Source organism: Sclerotinia sclerotiorum, genomic scaffold (genome assembly GCF_000146945.2).
Source record: "Sclerotinia sclerotiorum 1980 UF-70 scaffold_17 genomic scaffold, whole genome shotgun sequence".
NCBI classification, from domain to species: domain Eukaryota; kingdom Fungi; phylum Ascomycota; class Leotiomycetes; order Helotiales; family Sclerotiniaceae; genus Sclerotinia; species Sclerotinia sclerotiorum.
In genome coordinates, this window is record NW_001820819.1 from 419365 (window position 1) to 444148 (window position 24784).

General features: G+C 39.4%; 9 protein-coding genes across 9 annotated transcripts; 5 read left to right on the forward strand and 4 right to left on the reverse strand.

Moving 5' to 3' along the window:
* Positions 1–2348: 2348 nt before the first annotated feature.
* SS1G_11110 (hypothetical protein) lies at positions 2349–4345 on the forward strand (the record flags this gene model as incomplete). Its single annotated transcript, XM_001587819.1, has 2 exons — positions 2349–3584; positions 3785–4345. The coding sequence occupies 2 exons, from the start codon at positions 2349–2351 to the stop codon at positions 4343–4345; spliced, it is 1797 nt and encodes a 598-aa protein (XP_001587869.1).
* Positions 4346–5852: 1507 nt separating this feature from the next.
* On the forward strand, positions 5853–6344 carry SS1G_11111 (predicted protein; the record flags this gene model as incomplete). Its single annotated transcript, XM_001587820.1, has 1 exon — positions 5853–6344. One exon carries the CDS (start codon positions 5853–5855, stop codon positions 6342–6344), a length of 492 nt encoding a protein of 163 aa, XP_001587870.1.
* Positions 6345–10391: 4047 nt separating this feature from the next.
* On the reverse strand, positions 10392–10935 carry SS1G_11112 (predicted protein; the record flags this gene model as incomplete). The annotated part of the gene is made up of 2 exons (XM_001587821.1): positions 10392–10452; positions 10673–10935. The coding sequence occupies 2 exons, from the start codon at positions 10933–10935 to the stop codon at positions 10392–10394; spliced, it is 324 nt and encodes a 107-aa protein (XP_001587871.1).
* A 173-nt stretch (positions 10936–11108) lies between these two features.
* Positions 11109–13123, forward strand: SS1G_11113 (hypothetical protein; the record flags this gene model as incomplete). The annotated part of the gene is made up of 6 exons (XM_001587822.1): positions 11109–11258; positions 11312–11486; positions 11536–11767; positions 11816–12421; positions 12511–12912; positions 13015–13123. 6 exons carry the CDS (start codon positions 11109–11111, stop codon positions 13121–13123), a joined length of 1674 nt encoding a protein of 557 aa, XP_001587872.1.
* A 1084-nt stretch (positions 13124–14207) lies between these two features.
* SS1G_11114 (predicted protein) lies at positions 14208–14540 on the forward strand (the record flags this gene model as incomplete). The annotated part of the gene is made up of 2 exons (XM_001587823.1): positions 14208–14250; positions 14470–14540. 2 exons carry the CDS (start codon positions 14208–14210, stop codon positions 14538–14540), a joined length of 114 nt encoding a protein of 37 aa, XP_001587873.1.
* A 283-nt stretch (positions 14541–14823) lies between these two features.
* On the reverse strand, positions 14824–15402 carry SS1G_11115 (predicted protein; the record flags this gene model as incomplete). The annotated part of the gene is made up of 2 exons (XM_001587824.1): positions 14824–15318; positions 15385–15402. The coding sequence occupies 2 exons, from the start codon at positions 15400–15402 to the stop codon at positions 14824–14826; spliced, it is 513 nt and encodes a 170-aa protein (XP_001587874.1).
* Positions 15403–16460: 1058 nt separating this feature from the next.
* Positions 16461–17162, reverse strand: SS1G_11116 (predicted protein; the record flags this gene model as incomplete). The annotated part of the gene is made up of 1 exon (XM_001587825.1): positions 16461–17162. The coding sequence occupies one exon, from the start codon at positions 17160–17162 to the stop codon at positions 16461–16463; it is 702 nt and encodes a 233-aa protein (XP_001587875.1).
* Positions 17163–17843: 681 nt separating this feature from the next.
* On the reverse strand, positions 17844–20470 carry SS1G_11117 (predicted protein; the record flags this gene model as incomplete). The annotated part of the gene is made up of 4 exons (XM_001587826.1): positions 17844–18665; positions 18903–19093; positions 19466–19892; positions 20441–20470. The coding sequence occupies 4 exons, from the start codon at positions 20468–20470 to the stop codon at positions 17844–17846; spliced, it is 1470 nt and encodes a 489-aa protein (XP_001587876.1).
* A 3721-nt stretch (positions 20471–24191) lies between these two features.
* SS1G_11118 (predicted protein) lies at positions 24192–24544 on the forward strand (the record flags this gene model as incomplete). The annotated part of the gene is made up of 2 exons (XM_001587827.1): positions 24192–24194; positions 24458–24544. The coding sequence occupies 2 exons, from the start codon at positions 24192–24194 to the stop codon at positions 24542–24544; spliced, it is 90 nt and encodes a 29-aa protein (XP_001587877.1).
* Positions 24545–24784: the final 240 nt, after the last annotated feature.

Genomic DNA, 24784 nt, shown 5'->3' on the forward strand with positions numbered 1-24784 from the left:
AACTATTCCAATCCTCTGATAAGGAAAGGATGATTTTAGTTGAATTATCGCCTGTAGTCATATTGAAGAAATAAAGTCAGAATTATCGAGGTTTGGGTTTTATAGAAACCACACTAAACAAGGTAATTCTTAAAAGAGTGAAACTTGAAGGTATTGTAGAGTTTCGGTATATGTGAATCAAGTATTGTGCAGGATGTTTAATTGAAAGCCAGCATTGGGCTCATAACTGTTGGGTTTCTTGAGACCAGAAAGAGTATCAGATTGAATTGATTGATTCTCTAGCTAAGCAATTAAGCTGCGAGTATATATTCAAAAATGAAGGAATAAGGTTAGGTATTCAGCCTTCGGAATTAAAGTGCTTTGAAATCAAAATATTGAAAGCAAGCAAACAGTATACCAAAAAGGAAAGAATGAATTAAAAGTTGAGTTTTGTTTGCTCCTTATATGCATCATGCAATATATATGCATATGCTGCCAAGATCCCAGGAGGTCAACACAATGTGTGATATGGTTTCTGGATAGAAAGGAAAGATTTTTTATTTCCTTTCTGTTTATTTTATCTTGGTTTTGTTTTATCTGGATGTATAGTTACTTATTCGTTGTATTACATAGTATGGAGTATGGCAATGAATGAATAGATATTTGTTTATCATGATATGTCTTGTTGAAAATATTTATCATATATTTATTTATATATAATATCTTCACAGGAATCAAGTTGAAAAATTGAAATGGGTGTTTAGGGACGTTGTGGGAGGGTGGGGTGGGAAGGGAAGGGAAGGGAAGGGAAGGGAAGGGAAGGGAAGGGAAGGGAAGGGAAGGGAAGGGAAGGTAAGAGAAAAGGAAAGAAAAAAATGAGAGGGAGAGACGATATGGATGAGATGAGATGGAACGGGTGATGTTTGAAGTTGGCTTTTGGGTGATTGGGGAATGATGGTGGGATGGTTGGACTTTTGCATCGAGTGGTTATGATGAGGATAAGTATTATGGAGAGTTCCGACTGAGAAACTGCATCTACTTTACGTCAGAACAACTTCGTCCTCAATCAGTATTGGCAAGTTAGCATTGGACTTCAATGTACACCTGCTCCAGCTCTCTCTTGAGATAATACGCACTAGAGCTCAGGAGCGCATTTGTTGGTAAAGTCTCCACTGGGACTTTAAGATTACCATACGTGATTTTTTTCATTGAGAACTCTTTTCCCTTCCCGGAATCTGCTCTAAATAATGAAGACTATTGTCATAAGTGATCTTACAAGTGCTTGTCTCCGAGAGGGTGATCCGGATAGCTGTACAAACACCCTTTTCTTGCTGGGGTGGATCCGAGATCGAAGTGATTGTGAATTTTGGAGAGAATGAAGATTAGGGATGGTGCAAAACTGGGCAAAGGGCTTTTGATTATTTGGTAGATATAAGATGCTAATATGATGAGTTTGCTGTAACCTCAAAACGCCCTTTTGCATATGCAGGCAGCACTAATTATACTTTCATTACCAAGGTGCTCATTGACTTCAAAGATATTGATACTATAAAATCGACTGATCTTGATTTCCTTGATTTTTATTGGTCAATTAAAGATCTTTAGCGGGATATCTACACCATTTTGAAAATTCACCATCAAAAACAAACACAGAGGTGATAATAGATAATGATTTCCTCACCCTTCCATCTTCCTTCCAAAACAACAACTACAACTTTCCTTCAGTCACTCATTAAATCATAACTCCAGTCAAAACCATCTCAATTGTATTCCGGAAATATTACAGAATATGATTTTAAATTTCCTCTTCGCAATATGGACTATATGTGCGACTGCTGGTGCGGCTCCCCAGTATCAATATGGTTCCATTAAATCTACAGTTACCGTCTACGCTTCTTGTCCTGATACTACTTCATTCCCAATTCTTTCAAGCAATCGCATGGCACATGTTTCTGGTGTTTCGGCAGATACAACTCTTCATGTCGCGCCAAATCCTACAACTCCGTCTTCAGAATTGTCAAGATCGACTTGGACTATCGAGAATTCTCAATTGCCAGTACCCACTGGGAAAGTTAGAAACCTCTGAAATATCTGACCCGGCTCAAACAACTATACTCTCCCAATCATTCAGCAATAATTACGCTTTTTTAGTCATTAGTGGTACAACTAGTTGGTTGAATGGACAAACACCAACAAGCAATCCATCTCAATCTTTCGTTATAGTTACTAGCGCTATTACAGTGGTACCTCTATCGACTCCACTTTCATTACCATCAACATCGAATAGTGAGTCTGTGATTTTATCAACGGAAACAGTAATTCCTTTATCGACTCGTCTGTCATCGACAAAAACCTCTAGTAGTGAGCCTATGGTTGTATCAACACCGACGGTTGTCTCTCCACCAACTCTTTCTCAATCATCTGCAAGTCAGCCAGCATCAACGGGTGAACTTATGTCTTGTAAGAAGCCTGTGGTTACCCCAATGAGAACAATTCTTCCATTAATACTGACTCGCACTTCTACTTCTTCTACCGTTGAAAGTAGTATTTTGCTTGGTCCTATATCATCATTGACATTGGCAACATGGACATCAACAGTACCATCAGCAGCCAACAAAACATCTGTTATCTCCAGCTCCACAGTCAAAACCAGCAGCGCTCTCAATCTTTCTTCCGCGGTTAGTTCTACTATTACGGAGTCTAGTTCAAGCATGCCTTTTGTCTCAAGCCAAACAATATCCGAACCAGAGTCTACTTGGAGCATTGTTGAACCAGTCACTTCATCTTCATCTTTCACTACTTGGGGTACTATGGGATCTGCAATCTCCTCCACCGTTGTTCCCACCTCAAAGCCAGCATCAATATTGATCAATTCTGCTCTTAAATTGGTTCCAAGTGAAGTTTTCTCCGAAGCCATTACTACTACGGACTTGAGTGCTTTAGCATCATCTGCAGGATTTATAGGCGCGGTTACAGAAATTAGTTCTACTCCAACTCCAACTCAATCACCATCGGGTAGAGTATATAGTGGCATGGCTTCTATTGGAGGATGGAATAAAACTTCTTCCATGATATTTGAATCATTATCTCTCCGTGTTCATACGTCTTTCACAATCGGGACTTTGACTACTTTATCAGCGGCAGCTGGATTCAAAAATTCTAATCAACCTTCAGCACATTTTCCTTCATCTACTGGTTCAACATTCTTTCCTGCCAGTTTAACTCCTTCGGCAGATCCATTGACTGGCACAACTTCAATATTCAAAGTTGTTTCACTTTCCAGCATGATTCCATTGTACAGCGCGACTTGGACAACTAAGACTAGTTCTTTGTCTGTCCCTAGTACAATGTCGACCCCGTTTCCAATATTTAATGCCACATCATTGCCTGTTTCTACTTCAATGTCTTCAGTCTCAATATCTAAGACCACTTCAATGTTTCACTCAACTCGATTGACTACATCTGCTTCAATTTCCGGCTTTATTCCCACAATTGTAGGACCTAGTTCCGTTGCTTTCCCCAATTCAACTTCGGTTACATCTACTAGCATGTCACCCTTATCCACATCATCAAATTGTGGAGAGCAAGGAGATTTCGTATTGAATGTAAGTTCTTGATTACCATTCCCTAATCTTTCATTGTTTGATAAGGCATGTACATTGATGTCCAAGTTAGACTTTGACATCAATTTGGTATCTAGTCCAAATTCCTCATAATGCCTTTAAATTTTCAGGAACTAATGGAAAAATAGTTTGATGACGTACCCCCACTATCAGTCTCGAACGCTAGTGATACTGATGTACAGCCGGAACCTCTATTCAATCCATACCGTCAATTCCTCTTTTCAGACGGCTTCACAGTAGTTCCACCACCAAAACGTCTACCATTCCTTCCTTCTTCGTCGCCCTTGCTCCTTGAATTCATACCAAACTTCGATGCCAATTCATCAAATAAAGAAACAGGACCAAACGCAGCAGACCAAGGTTTCTCCGGTCAAATAGGAAGTGGCGATGAAGGATTTACTGGTTGTTTTACTTTCAATCTATACGGAGCATCACTAGGCTGTGATTCAAGAGATGCCGCATGTGGTTTCACATTTACTGGATATAGTTATGATGTCGCTTCGAAGAAGACTTCTAAAGTTGCTCAACAAGTTATCAATGTCCCAGCTTGTCCTGAACTTTCAAATTGTGTCTTGACGAGTGTGGAATTGGATTCTAGTTTTAGGGATTTGACATATTTCTTGATGAATGTTACTGTAGCCGGTGAACCGAAACTTTGGTGGACGGATGATCTTCGTTTGGGATGGTTTGATAATAGTTGTTCGATGGGTTTCTGTCGCCAAAAGACTCATTTGAGGCGCTGAACACTGAGGATACTATTAACGTCGTCATTACGACCAAGATTGAGGGGGTAACAATTGGTGGAGGGAGAAGTTAGGGGTGGGAAAGGTGTTTAATATAAATCCTCGGGTTTCCTAGATAAACTTGAGAAATTATCACAGATTTGTTGATTTTTCCAGATTCATTCTCTAGCACTGTCTTTTATACAGTCTGGAGTTTCTCCTAGCTTAGCTTTCTGAATGTCTCACAGAACTATTCAATTAAATCTTTTGCACTCCTAGTCTTTACAATTAATATTTCTAATTTTCAAGTACACGCGTTCACCTCGGGATGAGCCTCAAATAATAATTGTCAAAATATCCTCACCTACACCCTCAAGATACTAACTAGTATACTTTTATAAAGATATCACTTAAAACTAATAAGATCTTATTAAATATATATATACTCAACCCAATAATTAATTTTGTTTAATTCAAAATCATCAAATTTGAAATATCTATTATTTAATATTATATTAATAATATCTCTTTATTATAATTCAAATACTTGAATAATTATACTTATAAATCTAGTATTTTATTTTTAAATATTTTTTGTCACAATTAATAATTAGATTGTATTTGTTAATAAATTCTAAATAAATTAAAAATCAAAAGTTTTAAATTTTTGAAATTTATTACTATTTATATAATGAATTCTAATTGAAATTTTGTTTAAATAGATTAAATTATTATAAAATTATTAATTAATAACAAAAATGATTTTTGATACAAAAAGATAATACAAAAAGAGAGTGGCCCAAAAGTAGAGTACTAACTAGACTTAAGAGAGTACCTTTATATCTACGCCAGAGTCGGGCAAAGAGGAGACTATACCTAGAGTAACCCCAAGTAAAAATGACAGAATACCCGGGGTAGGGGACATGTTCCCAACTTGATGCATGCCATTAGTATTCCACTTATACTTTATTTATTGCTGGAAGGAAATACATCGTAGTCCTCTACAGACAATAACAAGCAAAATAATATCAATTATTCATGAGATGAAAACGAATACGAAAGTATGTATACAATTGAGGTGGATGAATATTTCATTTACACTATGTAATCATAGATAGGTAACCAATGACCAGCTTGGAACCAGAGAAAAAAAAACGTCAATTCCTCATCCCATCTTAATAGATATTGATATCATAACTAACATAATCGAATCATAATTTCAAGCTTCCTGAGCTTGTTTGTTTGCTAGCTTATACGCGATACCGAGGGGAATTCTTCACTCTCTTCTTCCCACCCTTCATCCTCCATCCTCCCATCCAACCCCACCACCTCACCCCCCCACCCCCCATTCCCATTCCCACTCCCAAAAACAAACCCCTAAGCCTTCACACAAAGCGCCTGACCCACCACCAAATTCGAACACATAGGATCAATCCCTGTATTCAAACTCTTCAAAACCTCAAACGAGACTCCTCCATTCTTCGCGCCAACCCCATGACATGTATCTCCCATAACAACTGTATAAAACATGGAACAATTTGGTGTTGTTCCAGGGAGTACTGTTCCGGTTGCGTTGGTAGTAGTGCTGCTAGTGGTGTTGTTGGAGGGAGTGGTCATGTTTGCGGGGTCGGTGGCGCTGCTGGTGCTGTTGGAGGAATTGGTCATGTTTGTGCCGCCGGGGGCGTCGGTGATGGAGGCGCCTGTTAGGGGGGCGGGGGCGGAAGGTGGAGGTGGGGGAGTTTCGGCTGAAGGAGGGGTTGCGGGGGCATTAGCTGGAGGGGCGGGTGCTTCCGCTGAAGGAGGGGTTGCCTCAGCTGAAGGAGGAGGTGCTTCCGCTGAAGGAGGGGTTACCTCAGCTGAAGGAGGAGGTGCTTCCGCTGAAGGAGGTGGTGCTTCAGCTGAAGGAGGGGGTGCTTCAGCTGAAGGAGGGGGTGCTTCAGCTCGAGGCACGTGTGGAGCCAATATGCCCGGCACTTTGACGTTAGCTACATTGGATCCTTCAATAGTTGCCATACTGTAAATCATGTTAGTCTGGCAAATCTAGAACAGCTTATCATGGAAATCCTTACTCTCGATCCTGCAATTGAATAGGAGAGGCATGAACTGTCATTGCCAGAAAAGCAAACGTGATGGCGGTAAATGAGTATTTCATATTGAATTTTCAAATAAAAGATTGGTTGAAAATATTTGAGTAATTATATCAAATTCGTTAATTTGTCTGTTTGTATTTATTGATTCGTTGAAAGGAAGGTAGGTAAGTAGGTAAATGATGAGTCTGTATCAAAAATCCCCAAGGAATGTCTTTCGCAGGACTAGCCGCGGGATATGATGTGATTGAGTGGAATAAAGGAGTGAATTAGAAATTTGTTTAGGAAGATTTGATTGATGAGAGTTTTTTTTTTTTTGTTGTTATATACCTACCTATATATATACATACTTACTTTCAAGGTTATCTTGTATACATCAGAAGATTAAGTTCGAATTCATCCAGCACACGTCTCAAACGGATCGGGAGAATAAGTTTGATATCAGCTTCATGATAAGTCTCAGCCACGCTCAATCGGGTGAAGATGGAAAGTAAATTTCTCGGACTTTACATGTATGTATTTTCTTCAGATGGTGCTAGGATGGGTGGAGGTGATGGATCGTGAATGGTTTGGGATGATGGACGCTAGGTATTCGTATTCTGGGGTTGGGATCACTGGATTACGATATGATTAAGAGAGGGTTGTTTATTGAGTTGGAAAATAAAATAAAAAAACATATATATATCAAATCCTAAATATTGTTTTAAAGTATATAAAATTGATATATAAAAAAATTACCAATCTTTAAAATTTATTAAATTTGTTAAATCTTTTAAAACTTTAATATGATATATAAAATAATTGTTAAAGTGAATGGTTCCTGCGTAGCACGTGCACAGGGCACTAGTCCTATTAGGACTAGATTGAGAAGCTCTCTGTAAGAGAGCTTCGCACTTCCGTAGAACTTAGAAGAGAGATTAATCTACTAGACCAATATTACCTCAGTTCTGCCCTATCAGCTTCCCACTATTCCCTGTGTGAGGTCATTCCTTTTAACAATAATGTTAATTAAAAATCACAAAATAAAATCTTATAATAATTTTATTTTTTATTTTTTATTCTCTTCTCTTTTAACACTCTTATATTTTTTTTCTTTTATTCTTTTCATTTTTTCACTTACTCTCTTTTAAATTATATTATAATCAAATATAAAAAGAAACACAGATCCAGTGTTACGTGACGGTTGTTATCCCACTAGTGGCTCACGTGCACTAGCCCTGTATATAAAGACCTTCTTACTTAGAATCTTCTTAGTTCTTTAGTTTTAGATTCTAAGTGATTGAATTGACTCCGTTTACGACTTTTCCGTCACATCCAGAAAACTTTATTCGAGAATACCTATCCTTGGTAAAGATTGATAGATGCACAGACTTTCTGATGTGTTGGAACTTGGACGGAGGTATGGATATACGAATTGATATTGAGGATTGAGGACTGTATGGTGATGAAGAGCTATGTGTTAAGTTTGGTTAAGTTGGGTTAAAGATCCACAAAACATCACTATCAAGAACTTTCCCCTCCCTCCATTTCATTCGATCTCCATGGTGTCTGGATCGCAGATAGGCCGGAACACATCACCCATATTACCCATATTATCATATTTACAAATCTGAAAATCTAACAGATAACTAGTAGAGTAAAAGATCATACAAGATGAAATGATGAATATATTTAGCTTGCTTCAGATTCCCCGCCAAGAATATCCCAACATCCTGATATGGTGTTTCAACTTTTTGGAAAAATATTATGCGTCGATAGGTGTGAAACATGTGATTAGACGTATTTTTTCAACTGTCATTGTTTGAGATGAGGGAAATTTGTAGTGATTTATAAAGTTCATTTTAGAAAGGGTTTGAAGGGATGAATTGTATGCTCATTGCTGTACTGAATTGTACTGATCATGAATGAATGGACCGTGATTTGGGATGATCATGTGATAAGGACTGACATTCAATGTTTGAGATGAGAAAAGCTTGTAATGATTTATAAGCTTCATTTTAGAAATGGTTTGAAGGGATGAATTATATGCTCAGTGCGTGTTATAATCGTGAAGCCCAGCTGATCATGAATTAGCCATGCTATGACCGTATTTTGGGATGATCATGTGATACGATCTAGAATTTAAACTCTTTTCCCTCACCGATGCAATGCACGTCAGCGGAACGAGAAGGAAAAGGAAAAGGGAAATGCGGGAGGTCTGTGTGAGTAAAAATATCCGAAAATAAATACCTACCAGGGAGATATGTACCCAGGTATGTACCCAGTATGTACCCAAGTATGTACCAATATTATTGCCGTTCTCATACATGATCGTGCTGAATCTTGGCATTTGAAAAATTCAACAGGATGATTTGATCGGGACTCGGAAGCCGATGAGCCTTACTGCATCCGACAGCTGGTTTGATGAGAATTTCCTGGAAGCGAACACCGGTGGAATGATCTAGTGATGGTTATTTTCATGCAATGCTACCTTTGCTTGGAGACTATTGATGCTCAGCACCCTCGAGCTATCAATTTGAGGTATAGAATGATTGGGGACCTGGCAATCTATCCCGTTGGCTAGAACGTCATTTCGAAATAGGGGATTCCGGAACTTTAATGTGAGGTGATGTATCTTTATTATTCTTGTTCATAGATGATATGCATGCATAGATATGAATCCAAAGAGATACGTCCCAAATAACCGTTTCTATTATTGTCAGTATTCCAATATATATAGTGTAACTGTCACGGCACGTTACTCCGAGGTCGTCATGTCGTTGTTGGAAACGAACATAATTGATGGTTGGTTAATAAGGTGGTTATCATAGAGAATGATCAATAAGAAATGAATAATAACATCATTGTCTCCAACAGACCAACAGTCCAACAAACCAACAGTCCAACAGAACCAAACTTGCGGGTCTAAGCAGCCTTATCAATTCCTATCAAAACGGTGTCAGCATGGTAACTACTCCGTATGGACTCCATAGTATAGGGTATCAGGGTATCAGGGCATCTACTAGGTTAGGTCCCGGTATCCCTTGAAGAATGAGTTCGAATTCTTTGGTAAGCTTAATTGTTTCTCTCCACCCGCGAAGAAGCTTATAGGGTGGATCGAATGGATTTCGAATGGATCGAATGGATATAAGATGAAACCTCGGGGAAATATTGGAGGGCGTGGCCTTCACCGCCACCAACGCGCGGGAGATTCTGTATGTACGAAGGATGGATGTTGGTGTGTATCTCCGTATATATCTATGTATAATAAGGTTTTGCGTATATCTGCTCTTCCGTATTGGATCAATCTTATCATGTCCCCTCCACCTTGTAAGACCTTATAGCAGAATGACGAAAGTCCAAAGTTGGGGCGAATGAATATTTGTCATGAAATAAAAGGTTTTGTCTATAATGAATAAAGTCTAGATTTATTTGAATGTTCGATCACCTCCGAAAAGAGACTTCAGCAGTACACGGATGCTACTTTACACTTCCGGACCAGGCTCGGAATGTAGGTAGAAATGATAGATCAGGGAGAGGTCGATAGTTAATTTTACATTGAATTACCTAGTAGGTAGTTTATAGAATATTGTAGGTAGTACAAATGCTAGGTAATATCAATATCAATATCAATACCAATACCAATATCAATATCAATATCAGTGGTAGTAATAGTAACAGACAGCAACCACGTCCCAATAATAAATCTATGAACTTATCATGAGGGTATCAACAAATGAATCCAATATACTATGATAATATTGACATCTCTCTCTCGTTCGTTACTTAGTTACCTCCAAACGGGCACTAATGAAATCATCGATATCGAGAATCATGTAACGGTGACCCCGCATTCACCCATTCACATCATTCGAATCAAACAAATCAATGTTATCAATGACAAGTTCTCATGCAACATACAACATGCAACATGCACTTCAATGAAAGATCCCCCAATAGAAACCCAACGCTAAAAAGCCAGCGTGGGAGAATTTTCTTCTTCAATTGCCGCACATCCCCACTTTCTCACGTAAATCCTTGTACGTATGGAATATCTTCCAACTGTCATTTTCAAGAGCGAGCGATGGATGTATTTTCGTACACGTCGTTTCGCTATGTGTGTATTACGGAGTACATCTCCTCGACCTGTACCACATCCTGTACCACATATTGTACTACATACCGTACTAACTGTACTACATCCTCCTCCTCTCATCTCGTCTCATTTGTTTGTCATTTCTTAAAGTTCCCACTGTTAGGCTAAAATTGGCGAACGATTGACATAATCCCCGGTCTTTTTCCGTTGGCATAGACTTTGGTGTACCCTAATGCAGGTTTGCGATTGTTTATTGTCAGGTTGAAAATAGAAGGTCTTGGGTCGATTGACCAGCCTTGTTGAACAATTTTCCTTGGTGGTGTCACCATTTCATTCGTGTAATTGCTCTTTTGAGAGGTCATATTCGACAGGGGATCAACATCTGGGGTCGAATTGCTGGTGGAAAGACCCAACGTGTTTGAGCCCTTACCGCTCCTGTCCTTCATCATATTTGCTCTTCGCCGAAAGATATATTGCCTGTTCTTTCTGCCGGGTCTTTCAAATGTGAGTTCGTTCCTTCCATTTGTTGGCCCATATTACTATACATATTTTCTATAAAACCCACATGACTGTGTGAACTTCACATAAAACGTTTGGACTTTTTTATTTGTCCTTGCGCACGATGTCGTCGACAATGGATCAAAAAGTTAGCCTTGAACTTATGGTTTCTACCATGACTGACAAGCCAGACATCGTGGATAAGCCGGTGGATAAAATGACTACCATCGAGAATGATGATGAGAGGTTGTTGAATCGAATTGGTTATACTCAAGTTAGCCCTCTAATACTCTGTCTTCTTTGTGATTTTCACTAACAATAATCAAGGACCTAAAACGACATTTCTCAAAATGGTCTACATTATCCTATGCAGTCTCTGTTCTTGGTGTGTTGGGATCTGTTCCGGCTACCTTTGGAAGCCCATTGAGTCTTGGTGGACCAGCCGCTTCAGTTTGGGCATGGTTCTTTGGATCAATGATGGCTCAAATCATATCAAGTTCAGGTTAGGAATCTTCAATCTAAAGTTTGACTCTTGCTTAAACTTTCAATAGTATCGGAACTAGTCTCAGCATATCCGACGGCAGGTGGGATGTATTTTGTTACGAAAAATGTTGTCCCGGAGGAACATTCTGCCATTTGGAGTTGGGTTATTGGATGGTGTAATTTATTGGGTCAAACTGCTGGTGTTGCCAGTGTGGGATATACTGTCTCTCAACTTATCCTAGCAGCTGCTAGTATGAACTCTAATTTTAATGAGATCACAGGAACATATTCCTATTCGCCGTAAGTTGAAGGTCAAAGCTAAGACTTTATTTACTAACAGCTTTATAGAACTGCTCTACAAACAGCCCTTCTCTCGTGGTTAATCCTCATTATTTTGGGAGTAATATGTTCCCTAACAACAAAACGTCTTCATCAGATCGTAACCTGGTTCATGCCCATCAATGTCCTAGCTTCAATCACAATTTGCATCGCACTACTTGTTCTAACTCCGAATAAACAATCAGCAACATGGGTATTCACTCACTTCACCAATGGATCTGGATGGGGAACACCATTTTCATTTTTCCTCTCCTTCTTATCCGTAGCATGGACCATGACCGATTATGATGGCACAACTCACATGTCAGAAGAAACACATGATGCGGCAACTCGTGGACCCATGGCTATTCGATGGGCCGTTACAATTTCTGGAGTCGTTGGTTGGATGCTCACAGTTACATTTTGTTTCTGTACCACCGATCTCGATGCTATTATTAATTCACCAACAGGAATGCCAGCTGCTCAAATCTTTTTAAATGCGGGAGGAAAAGGAGGAGGAACCGTGATGTGGTTTTTTGTCATTCTAGTTCAATTCTTCACTGGATGTTCTGCTATGCTTGCAGATACTAGAATGGCATATGCATTTGCTAGGGATGGAGCTTTACCATTTTCAAAGTATGTCCTCAATTTCTCTTCCTTTATATCGTTTTAGTGTTTCAAATTTTCAAACATCAAAGTCCCATAAACTAACATCTCAAAAATAGATTTTGGTCCAAAGTAAACCCCTACACACAAACCCCAGTAAATTCCGTCTGGCTCATCGTCTTCTTAACCTGCGTTCTCAACACCATCGCTATCGGTAGTACCACGACCATCGTAGCCATTTTTAACATCACCGCCCCTGCACTCGACATGTCTTACGCCGCTGTGATCGTCGCTCGTAATATCTACGCCTCACGTGTAAAATTCATCCCTGGTCCTTACACACTTGGAATTTGGCAAAAACCTCTCAATGCCATTGCATGTACTTGGGTACTTTTTATTAGTATAGTACTCATGTTCCCGACGATTCGACCGGTTACCATGGAGAATATGAATTATGCCGTGGTAGTAGGAGGGGCAATTGCGGTATTTAGTTTTGGATGGTGGTGGGCTGGTGCGAGAAGGTATGTTTTTTTTTTTCTTCTTTATTCTTCTCCCAATGTTGTCCCGGGACGATACGAGATATGAGATACAATGACACCGAAACTAATATCGCGATAAAATAGAACTTATACAGGACCGAAAACAAAAGATCTCATACAATCTATCGCTACAGAGGAAGGAAATTATGAATCAGATCAAAGACCGGATTATGGCAGTATGAATAGTCGTTGATGTCAGACATGTAATTGGGATTTGTAATAAGTATTAGGGCGTTCTGGAGTAGAGTGAAATGAAGATGTAATTCTTAGATTAGAAAAGAATTTTTTTCTAACTGGGGTTAGATAGATGAATATTAATAAAGATGTTTTTTATATTATTGATGAATTAAAGAAATAATTTAAAAATAATATATTATATCTAATTTATTTAATTTAATTTAATTTAAAATATGAAATATGAAAGTTTTATATTCTTACATTTTACTACTATTATAAACTATTATATATTATTAATAAGTTATAAATTATGAAAAACTTCAATTATACTCTCGTATAAATAAATTCTACCAAGATAAACAATCATTCCAATCTCCTGTTACGTTGCAACATTATAACTATTATCACGTGTTATAGGATCACATGAATAGTCTTGTGAGGGAGCGAGGGAGCGAAGGAGCGAGATTCGAATCTCGCTCCCCAGCTCCATCGCTCCAATGTGTAACGATGCTGTACTAAAGGCAGCGGCTGCCTGAGGTTCGTCGGTTGGTATTTATGGGTTAAGGCTTTATCACTGGTATTCACTTGAAAGTGAATTCGTTACTAGATCGAGTAGAATGTAGGTAGACTAATTGATAACTAAGTTGAGCACGAAGCTCCTATACTATGAAAATAATGAATGTTTATATACTGGTCCTTTCCAGGAGCCTGGAGGAGCCTTGAGGAGCCTATGCTCCTGGAGGCTCCATCACGTGATCTCTACTTGTCCCACGTGATAGTGAATCGTGACAGATTGTTTCGAAATAGTTAGCAGTTTTAATTTAGCTACTAGTTATAGAAAAATTATAATACATGAGGCTAAAGCCTAAATGTCTTTAGGCCAAATAAATCGTCTTTAGACGTAAAAACTTTTGAAAAATGAAATACAAAAAACAAACGTCTTTAGACGTGAAGCCGTTTGGGCAAAAATAACAAGATTGCTTAAGAGCGGACAAAACTTGACTATAGTCAATTTGCTACTGGCGCTTATCTCCTCTATCTTTCTTCCATGCCGAAATATCAAGTACCCGACCTCGTGTTTTCGCCTCGTCATCCTCAAGATGACATCATCCATATTGGTCAAGGTCGAGCCCCGTGCTCCGAGTGAGTTCTTTTCCCCTTGCTTTTGTGAGCTAGAAGGAGCAGGAACAAGGGCAGAAGTATTGCTAGACGGATTAAAAGCATCTTCATCTCATGTGGAAGTGGAAGTATTTCCACCTTTACCACCTTTACCACCTTTACATCGATAACCAAAAATTTTTCGAGGGTCTGGATTATTGAGATGGGGAAAATTCTTCTTGGCATGGTTGAAGAAAAGTTTAGGTGTGGCATTTGCCGGTAATGGGTCTCTGGGTGAGATTCCTCGGGTATTCTCTGCTATTCTGCCTATGTAACAACGAGATTTTGGAACGCTTCCCCTACTCTCTGGCATGGGATAAGACACCAACTGAGGAAATTATTAACCTTGAGCCACTTTTGGAAAGGGGTTTGGTCCGTTGGAAAAGCGAGATTTCTCCATTCGACCCAAATAACGGCGTGAGTCATAAAATTATGGCATCTAATTCTAAAGTCTTCCCATCCGGGCTTCGCTTGGAGTTGGAAAAGGGATCATAGGGTGTAATTTGAGCCGCACTTCATAGCACGACCGCCATTTATGGAATACGTATTTATGGAAAATCAAGGATAACCAGAAGGTTCCCACCATAATTGAGGTTGACCTCGGAAATCTTTGCTAACCACAAATTCTTGTTCGATGACCGATCGAATCGCGACAGAATCTTGAGTCCACTCGAGCGGTCTATCATGAATTTCAATGATCACGCCTTTTGGCAGAACGTATGCTATAGGAGTAATGGCTTGAGTGGAATTGATGGGAGGAGCCGCAGGAAGAGCCCCGGGAACATTGTTATTGGCTGCCGCATATGCATCAAGATCTGATGATGGCCATCGGCGCACTAGTAATGCTACATTTGAAGCTGTATGTGATGCTTCATTGGCTGGTTGAGCATTTGCTCGAGGAAGAGGTTCGTTGTGAGCAGTGACAGCTGGTAGTACAGTTGCTGTCGCCGCTACACAGGCAGCATGGTGCTCATCGCGTAGCTCCTGAGTTGGACCAAATCCAAGGTATAGAAAATTGGGGTTCTCCTTGATAAATTTGGCTTCCTCTTCGTACTCAACGATTGCATTCGATATGTTAGTATATATGAAATAATATCAGTGAAAGGCAGAATCACTTACAGCAGTATCGCTAGACATTTCGCTTAACGATGAACGCAAATAAATCTTTAGGCCGCATTGGGATGTTGGCGTGAAACAAGTCGATGGGTGATTGTTATAATTTGGTTTAGATCATTGCCAATCATAGCTGTGGAAATTGGGAATAACCCCTTAATGATTACAGATTGTGAAGCTCCCTGTACTTGGGGGAAGATTCCCAGGTTTGGATGTTTGCCATGATGGCGGCGTCTGTTGCCATGTGGCAGGAGATGGTGCTGTAACAGCGAATAAATTGAATGTTTGATTTTTGGTAAGATGAGATCTTCTATCATTATTATTATGGTGGCTATATGGTGGTTAATGTGTTGTGATTGAAGGTATGGTGATTAATATATTGGGATTGAAACTGACAAGAATGTTATTGGCTTTTGAAATATCTAGTGTGTAGGAAAATAAATTCGATCTAACTCTGTCCGGAACACACCTTTGAGCGTTGAATTTGAAAAATGAGATAGCCGATCTTATCAAATATTGTGATATATAAGGAAGGCACAGCCTTCTCTGTGAGGCTCTCCAGGGGATTATAATTTTCTCTATAACAATACATACACCATTCCTCAATCATCTGGAATAAAATACTAAATCATATGATTCACGGATTACAAGAATTTAGCTCCAAGCTCTACACACTGCAGCATCATCAAGATCTAGGCGTACATCTACAAGCATCAAAGCATGCGCAAATTATAAAGCAGACTCTACGTAAACGTTTATAGACTCATGATCATCATTGTTCTATTCTAGATCTAAGTCCCTAAGACATTTCTCCCGTAGACTAACTTGAGCGCCAAAGCTGTACATGTCTGTTTGATGCAAGCAGATATTTATCTTTATCTCCCTTCCTGTCAACACTCTGCTATCACATAGTCAACCACACTTCCGATAAATTGAGGAATCTAACTCAGGACTCAACAACCTAGTTGAAGGCACGGCGATCCTGCCGTCGACAATTATTTTACGGATTCCCAGCAAGTTAAAACATTCAGTTGAGGAAATCATTCTAGGTGGAGTTCATACTTGAGACAAAAGCAGAGAGCTCAAATATTATAACTGACACCTATCTCCCGACTCGGATAGTCAAAAGCCGTCTCGATAAAGTGGTAAACCATGGTCCAGTCTCTGAACTGTATCCGTTGGCGACGTTTCTTTTGCTCTTCCGTCAAACTAGCAATCTTGTTGAGATCAACCTCAAGAAAATCGATGGGTTGTTGTGGAGTAGATGGATATTGACGACGACCATTTGATAATCTGGGCGTAACACGGCGCGATGATCTGTATTTCTGAACATGAAATTCCTCAATATCTCTTCCGCAATTAACCATTGAGAAGAGTTCACGTCTAGAGTCTCCAGACTCGCTGATTACACTCGGTATGGCGGTCCCTCGAACACAACTGTTCTTGACAACCTGATCTTTGACAGCCTTGGTATGCTCCACTTGTCCCTCGCTTCTTGCCGTGTACTTGCGAATCTTGTCTTGCCTCCAACTATTCAAGAGAAACAGATCACTAGGATCGTTCCAGTTAAATGGTTCACCAGAACAAAAACCCCAATTGTAGAATATCTGTCGAGATAAGCCGGGCTCCCTTGAATGCACCAATCCGATACGCATTTTATTTGGTTGTGCATCACCGACTAGTGCTTCAGTAACGTCTTGCTTCTGCTTGAGTGTCCATCCATGTTGTTTCCCCCATTTTCCACCATTTTTTGTTCGAGAAGCGGGTGAAATTGGTGGATCCATTTCCTGGGTGATTTTTGGGAATGAAGAAAGAGTTTTGCTACTTGAGATTTTGGGAATCGACCTTTCGAGGATTTAGGGATGGCTTTTGAAAATTTATTGTTAATCTGAGAATTGTTAGAGACGCAACAAAGTCACATAGGTATACATAGGAATAGTTACCTTAACTGCAGATTGTAATTGATCGAAGCTGGTATAGCGAGCTTGAGAAGCTATGAGGTTGTAAGTAATAAAAAGAGAATTAGTTGAAAGAGACCTTTAGGCTTTAGTACTGAGGCTGTGCAAATTTCAATTGGATGGGTGATGGAGCTTGTAAATCACTTTGAAAGATGGGATGATTAGACTCACATTAGACGAGTAAACTAATAAGATAGTTTTCTCTAATGAAGAGATATATCGTTTGTTCATTTTTTCTATTACTCTATCTCTACAAATATATACTATTCTCATTAGCGACTCATGCTAGAACCCGCGAAGTCAATTCTACAGCCTGGTAATCATAGTGTCTGCTTCAATATATTAGTATTAAAGTTTTATATTCATGATGAAACAGTCATAGACCGTGCCAAATTCCATATTAAACTACTATTAAGATAGGTTTATTATTATTATGTCGTGCTAATTATCGTATATCCAATGCTAATTCCTTGTACCTTACATCCTCAATAATCACTAGAAATGTCCCTATTCCTCGTTTAGCGGGCTATCAGGATTGTTTGGCCCCTCATTGACAAGCTCACTTGCATCACTGTCAACCATATTTGTATCATTCTCTCCATTCTCATCATCTGAAGTCGTTTCAGAGTCACTGAGATCAGTACCACAGTCTAGATATTCTGGAGTCTTTCCATGATTTTTCCTGATCTCCTCCTTGATTTTTTCTTGGATATCAGGCCAATGATAGAGTATACTCTGAATTTCAGAGCTTGAGCGCTTTGGAAAGTATCCCTCTATCTTCGTGAATCCACCAGCTCTAATCACGGGAACGTTGTCGATGGTGAGAGTGCATGATGTCAAATGGGCCAAAGGCAAGCCGGGCAGCCTTTTGTGGTGGAAGAACTCCTCACTCTGGGCGTCTGCAATAAGCTGCCAGTCTTCTTCGTCAAGTTTAGTCTTTTTTGCCTTCACAGCGTCCATGATATGCGCCTCTAAGTATGCTCTTTCCCATTCTGTCCATTTATCTGCTTTTGGCTTAGGTGGAGTAGAGGATGAGCCCTCCCTAGCAGCGGCAGGGAAATTATCGGGGAGTCTTCGACGTAGGATAGAGTTTGCCCAGTCATTAAGCCGTGCAATAGTGACATTTCCGCTTAATTCCGACTTTGAATCGCGCCGAGCTCCTGGGTACTTGTACTTCCATAATTGACCATTGTCAGCTACCAGCTTGACTGTGGCTGGGACGACCTTTCTAAACGGATTAAGCCTCACAGACGCATTTTTCGCGAGGCTAAATGTTACTCCACGGCTTGCGCGTGTCGCTTTGAGTTGTTGACTGGAGGAGACAGGATCCTGTTAATAAAACGGTTAGATATTATACAACGACACTATTAATCAGTAGATACTCACAGCAGATGATGGAAGAGGGGATGTTACTGGGAAGCTGGGAAGGATTGTACGCTGTCGTGGGTGTCGCATCTTCCTAGCATTTGGAATCTTCGTTTTTGACCCTATTGGACGCCCTCTCTTTCTTCCCGGCTACTTTCAATATTAAAATAATATCATACCAAGAGCAAGAACAATACATACCGGAACTAAAACACCAAATGGGCTTTGAGTAGTAATACTTGACCCAATCGCTGTGCCCTTTGATGCAAGTGATTCTGCTGGTAATACCATGCCCCTTGCAGCAGATAAGCCCAATTGCATCTGAGCACGTTGTCTTAGATTTGGTGGCAGCTGAGTAGGGTAGTTTGAATTGTCATTGGGATTTAGTGCATCTGTAAGTGGGTTATAATTAATAGGACCTGAATACTTAAAATTTCCAGGCGGAACTTGCTCATAATTTGAACGAAAAGCTTGCGCTGGGTGAGAAAATGGCACCGGTTGTTCATTTTGGAGATTTATCGGAGTAAACTGAGATTCTGGCCTGCCTCGAGATGTCATAACTCTTCCAGCTACCTGGTTAGGAGATGATTGTTGTCTCGAGTGAAAATATGCTGCTGACGAGGGAGATGAGCCGCTTGTATTTGTATTAATGGTATCGGAGATTTGTTGCGGTTTGGGAATTGTCTGAGACGGTGACTGCAAATTATAAGAGCTAACTGGTGGGTGATATGACTCTGACATCTGGCTCTGGTTAGATGTCCTACCAGGTACAGGACCACTAGACAGTTGCTGTTGGCCTCGGGGATTTCGTGAACCTAGACTAAGGGATGCAGAGTAGCCCGAGCCCGAGCCTCTTTGTTCTCTAGCAAGCTGTGTTGGAATATGTGTTGTGCTTGAAGTTCTATGATGACGGCTTCCAATCAATCCACCGCGCTGCTGACTCCATTCTCTGGCAGGAGGCATTGGAGCCGATGCATCATCTGATGACCCTGTATCTCTTCCCTCGATTGACATCAAAGGCTCATCTGGATTTGGGCCAAATCGTGAAGTCACCGCACCCTTGTTCTGATTTCTGCCTTCCATCACGCCAAGAATTATACCATCAATAGTCGCCAAAGATGTTAGACAGATAGTAAGGACATTGTGTATAGTTTTGTAATTTAGAGAAATAGAAGATAAGTCGGAGGTCTTCTATGCAAAAATTGTTGTTAAATACACGAAGTTGATTTTGAGGAAATTGTTGACTCAGAATACGTAGCTGGGAGATGTCTATTCATAGTTAAATGAGCTTGGAAAAAACGCTAGACACATTATCTAAACGATGACAAGGCTATGGCAGATGTTCTTAGCTCCATTTTCCTCTTCGTGACATGTTTAATTGAATATAACAGTCATACAAGGCCGCTTTTTAAGGCTCATGAGCGGAGCATGCCATACAAGGCTTTGGTGCCAGGTAAACTGGTAGGAGGAAAGGCTAACGGCGTCATTCTTATACAACCCAACATAGTATCATTTGGAAGTCTTTCACTACCCTTCTCACTAGCGCCGGTATATTACTTTCGTTATGAGCTTACCCTCAACTGCTGTCCCACATTTGACAAATCTTAAGGTTTATATCGAAGATTTTTATGCGTTTAAGGATATTATTGGTCAGGCTCTGGGTCCTTGATATGCGTATAACAAAGAGTAGGCTCGTTGAGGAGTTTAAGCTCTTCAGATATTGTAATTTGTTAACTAACTTGTCGAATAGCCCTCCTCTTCTCTTCCATTCTGTCCTAATCAGCTTCTGCCTCTGTACTACTCATCCGCCTATTTTCTACTATGACAAGATGCTTTCCCAACCACGTAGTCTTTAATCCATTTAAATCCCTAAGCTCTAACGATCTCTAAATTTGCACCAGAATAATCCACCAGCCACCAGAGATATAAAAAGCCTAGGGAAACATCAAATTAGCTTCAACCGAGAAGAAACAGAGTGGAAACTAGGTAGAATTAGTCTAAGTAGGACCAAAGCCCATTGCACAAGTAAGAAGACTGTGAAAATATTAACCTCGTATACCAACAGCTTACACTGTGGCTTTGATACTCCTTGCTCTTTTAGAGTGTATGCCAACCTAATTATATTCCTCTAATCCCGTTCTTTCATTAACATTCTCTTATCCACTCTTCTCCCTTTAGAAATGTGCTGGATATAGCCTGCCGCGACGCCTCTTCCTTACCAGCCTCTCTGACGTCTTTAATTCTCTCGTGGAATACACCATCAGCAGCTGATATCTCTACTCGAAACTTAAACCGTGTATTATACGTGTAACTTAAATTGTACTGTGGTATAGTGTGTCTATCTTTTAATGTGCCTCGAGATTACCTTATAACTTATACTATCACCCTCCAAGCGAGATGTTTCGCAATATTGTGCTATTCTGCCGCAAAATGTGTCACAAAATTTGCTCCTCTCTTGTCACTCTGTTAACCCCAGGCGTATTTACCTCTACCCCTGATTGTTCAAATTTCATGAATCTGGATTCTTCGTTCTACTGGCATTTTTGCAAGCAGTTGTTCCCTGGGTCTCCTCTATTGACACGCAGATTGACTTGACATATGGTCTCTCACTTTCCACCTCTGCCTTCTAGTTACGATTATTTTGGTCATGTTTCTCCTTTGTTAATTCCACTTGCTAACTCTTTCTATTTAAACTAGGTCGTTTCTTCCTTTTACTTAACTCAAAACAATAATTTGAATTTCTCCTCCTCGTTCCGTCTGCTCCCTATATTCTTCAAGTTTCGAATTTCGCGACAATTGCGCAAAAAAGCCTTCTCAACTTCATCATTCTGATCTTTGAAAGTCACAATTTCTGTGACGCCTAACCCGAAGGCACCAAGAGCAATTCCTCTTCTCCAATGCCACAGAAATGCTGTCACTCATTACATCTAGTCGCACAGCCGCCGATATCATTGGGCTCTAAGCAATCATGGCTTATGTTGAGACAATTAGTTTCAAAGAGGAGATACTCGTATCATTTTCACGGATCATACATAGGAAACAGTTGTGATACCGAGCTGGAAAAAGCAGATAACACATCCCAATACACCTTTTTGTGCGACAAACTAGAGTGGTCAGCAACTATCATAGAACTTCTTGGCTTTAAATTACACTTACCTTCAAATAAGTACCGTTTATGCCCTCTTCATGGGTCATTAAGCTAATTTGACAGTAGTTGTGACACTATTCACACAAACTTCCCGAGAACACATCAACACGGTTCAAGTCCGATACTATCTCCAAAGCATCTGAAACATATAAGTGGGATGGGGCAGGGCGTGAGAGGTCATCAACCAGAGAAGCCAGGTATCTGTTTGGCCCTATGGTGAAAGAAGGTTTAAAAATGGAGCCTTGAGGAGGAGAAAGCTAGGAAGTGCCAGAAAAACGTCAAATTCTTCGAAAATCCATGCACTAAAACAATGATGTATACGAACGGGGCATTCAATACAAGTGAGCTACAAAAATTATCCGCTGGAAAATTTACAAGATAGGAAGGCACCTCTGGCAACACTTTGAATCAAGATCTTCGTACTTGCTTGCCCTTCTTCTGCGAAAAGAACATACTACTCAAACATCCACCAAAACAGGCTTGGAGTCTCATCTACTGCTTTTCTGTTCAGAGAATCGCCGGAGCTGTCTAGTTTGCTTGCATTTCACATCAATTCAACACACAGGATCGTGAAAAGCCACGGACTATTCCATCTACAGAAATGCCCTGCTAAATGGCTTGACGCGGCGATCAACGATCATCATTTTTGCAAGACTAGACTTTCAGTGGTTCACAAATTATTGAGATGTATATGCGTGCTTTCAGGGACTACAGGCTCAATATAGGGTCCAAGCTACTACTAGTCAAACTTTCATATACCGTTAAACGCTGTAGTACGCCGTGTTTTATCACTTAAATTGTATTATTAGGCCAAATTAGATGTGTATTTAGCTATACTCAGAGCATTCCTCCATGCAATTAATGAACTTTGATATTATTATTTGATGAAATCGGGGTTTGAGGGTATCGGACAGAGGAGACACCCTACAAGGGAATCCGGGTAGCTAAGAAATTATATGTATATTACATTTTGAGCACAGCCTGTAACATGCTAATAATCTAGGAATAATAACAAATAGATTAGTATATAATGATGACCAAGGTATTTCGTAAAAGTGCGTCCCTACTGGAATAGGGAATGATTCTCACAAACTTTTTTCCTCATATATATCAGGATGATGAGCAAACCTGATTAGAAGAGTCCTTCTCAAAGCCAGTTAGTTATTTATAAGTCTTTATTTGAGAGAAAGATGTATTTTTGAGGTGAATTAAAAAAATAAATTAGATATTTGAAAAGGTTTTTTTCTTTAAAAATATATATTATAGTTTTTATATAAATCTAAAGGGTATGGAAGTAATTACTTTTTTTTTCTTTTTTGAAAAATATAATAATATTAGAATCTAATTTCTTCTGATTAGAATCTAGAGGGCACAAGAGTAACTTTTTTTCCAAAGTTCTTGTGAATAAAATTTTGAGTTTTGAATATTTATATTTTATTAAATTTATCTCTAAAGAGACATGTATAATAATAAACTAATAAAAGTATTTTTATACATAAAAGACAATCTTATATATAAGTATTCAAGTTTGTTTAAATGTTTATAACAAATACTTATATATAAAGCTGTCTTTTTTAACACGTGTTAATTTTTTTTATTTTTTTTAATATTCTTAATCTTTACAATCTTTTTAATCACTATAATAATTCTTAAATAAATTGTTTATCTCTTTACAAATAAAAAATGAAAGAAAGAATATACATACTAATATAATTATCGAAACAAATTATCCCCATCAACAACATCAGACAACAATAAAAGCAACAGGACAAGTCGTACTCCTATCATCGCACCATATCATCTCACCTTATCTTATCCAATATCCAATAATAAGCCCTATTCATCTCAAGCTTAAAGCCAATCCAGATCCAGCCACAACCTCGGCCTAGATTCACCAAAATTTTGAATTTTCACTCTTCAAATTCAATACTCACAAAACTTGATTAGCGTTCTTGGTGAAAGCTCAGAGTCTCACTTTTGCAGATTTCAATTTATATTCTTTATGGTTGTCTTCTTGTAACAACTCCTCCATAATAAACCCTATTTCACCTCACCATACTCTCTTATCGGCTTGATTTGTCTTTAAAATTTGACATTGCTGTCCAAAGTTGCCAAGGGCTTCCCCAACTTTGCAAAGATCAGAGTGGTAAGTGAAACTCTTTGTTTACATACTTTGCACATGCTGATAGCATTTGTTTTGATCTAGGTGATCGTGTTGTCTCTCTATATACTCAACCCTACGAAAGAGATTGATTGATCCAGCACATACTTTTACTTCCTGGTAGTAAATTGGCACATCAATCCACTTGCATCATTTCCTTGGACAGGAATAAATTATCATAATGGTATGTTCAGGACGATATCCTTTATTCTTCAAGTCAACAGCACATCCTTTTCCTTCGTATCCATGATCATGTATGGTCGTGTGTGTATAACACACGTCGTCACCCATCAAATATTCATGCATACCACTTTCCTACTCTAGATCTCTATCATAACAACTCGCACTCTGTCGGACAATTAGCGCTAGTGAGCGCTTGAATTTCAATTTATATCCTCAAGATATCATTTTTCTTGGCATGTCAACCTCAGTAAGCTCATCTCCTAGGACTACGGTTGCAATTCCCTCAATATCGTTGGTCATAAATTGCGATTTGTGGCCTCTTTGTTTGGCATGTCTTCCGGAGGAATCTGACTGCTCTTCACACATTGAATCCACTCGTACTTTCCGTCTGACCCATCTCATTCAAAAGTTCACTTGAATACTAGCAGTTATCTCAGCTCTAATTTGCCAACCTTATTAAGGAAATTCTTACTGACAAATACTAATATACAACTCAGGCAGGACATCAACCACGACAACTTGTGAAACCTTATCCCATTCCCGAAGCACCGCGATGCCGTCCCCGGGAAATCACGAACCACACGAATGGGC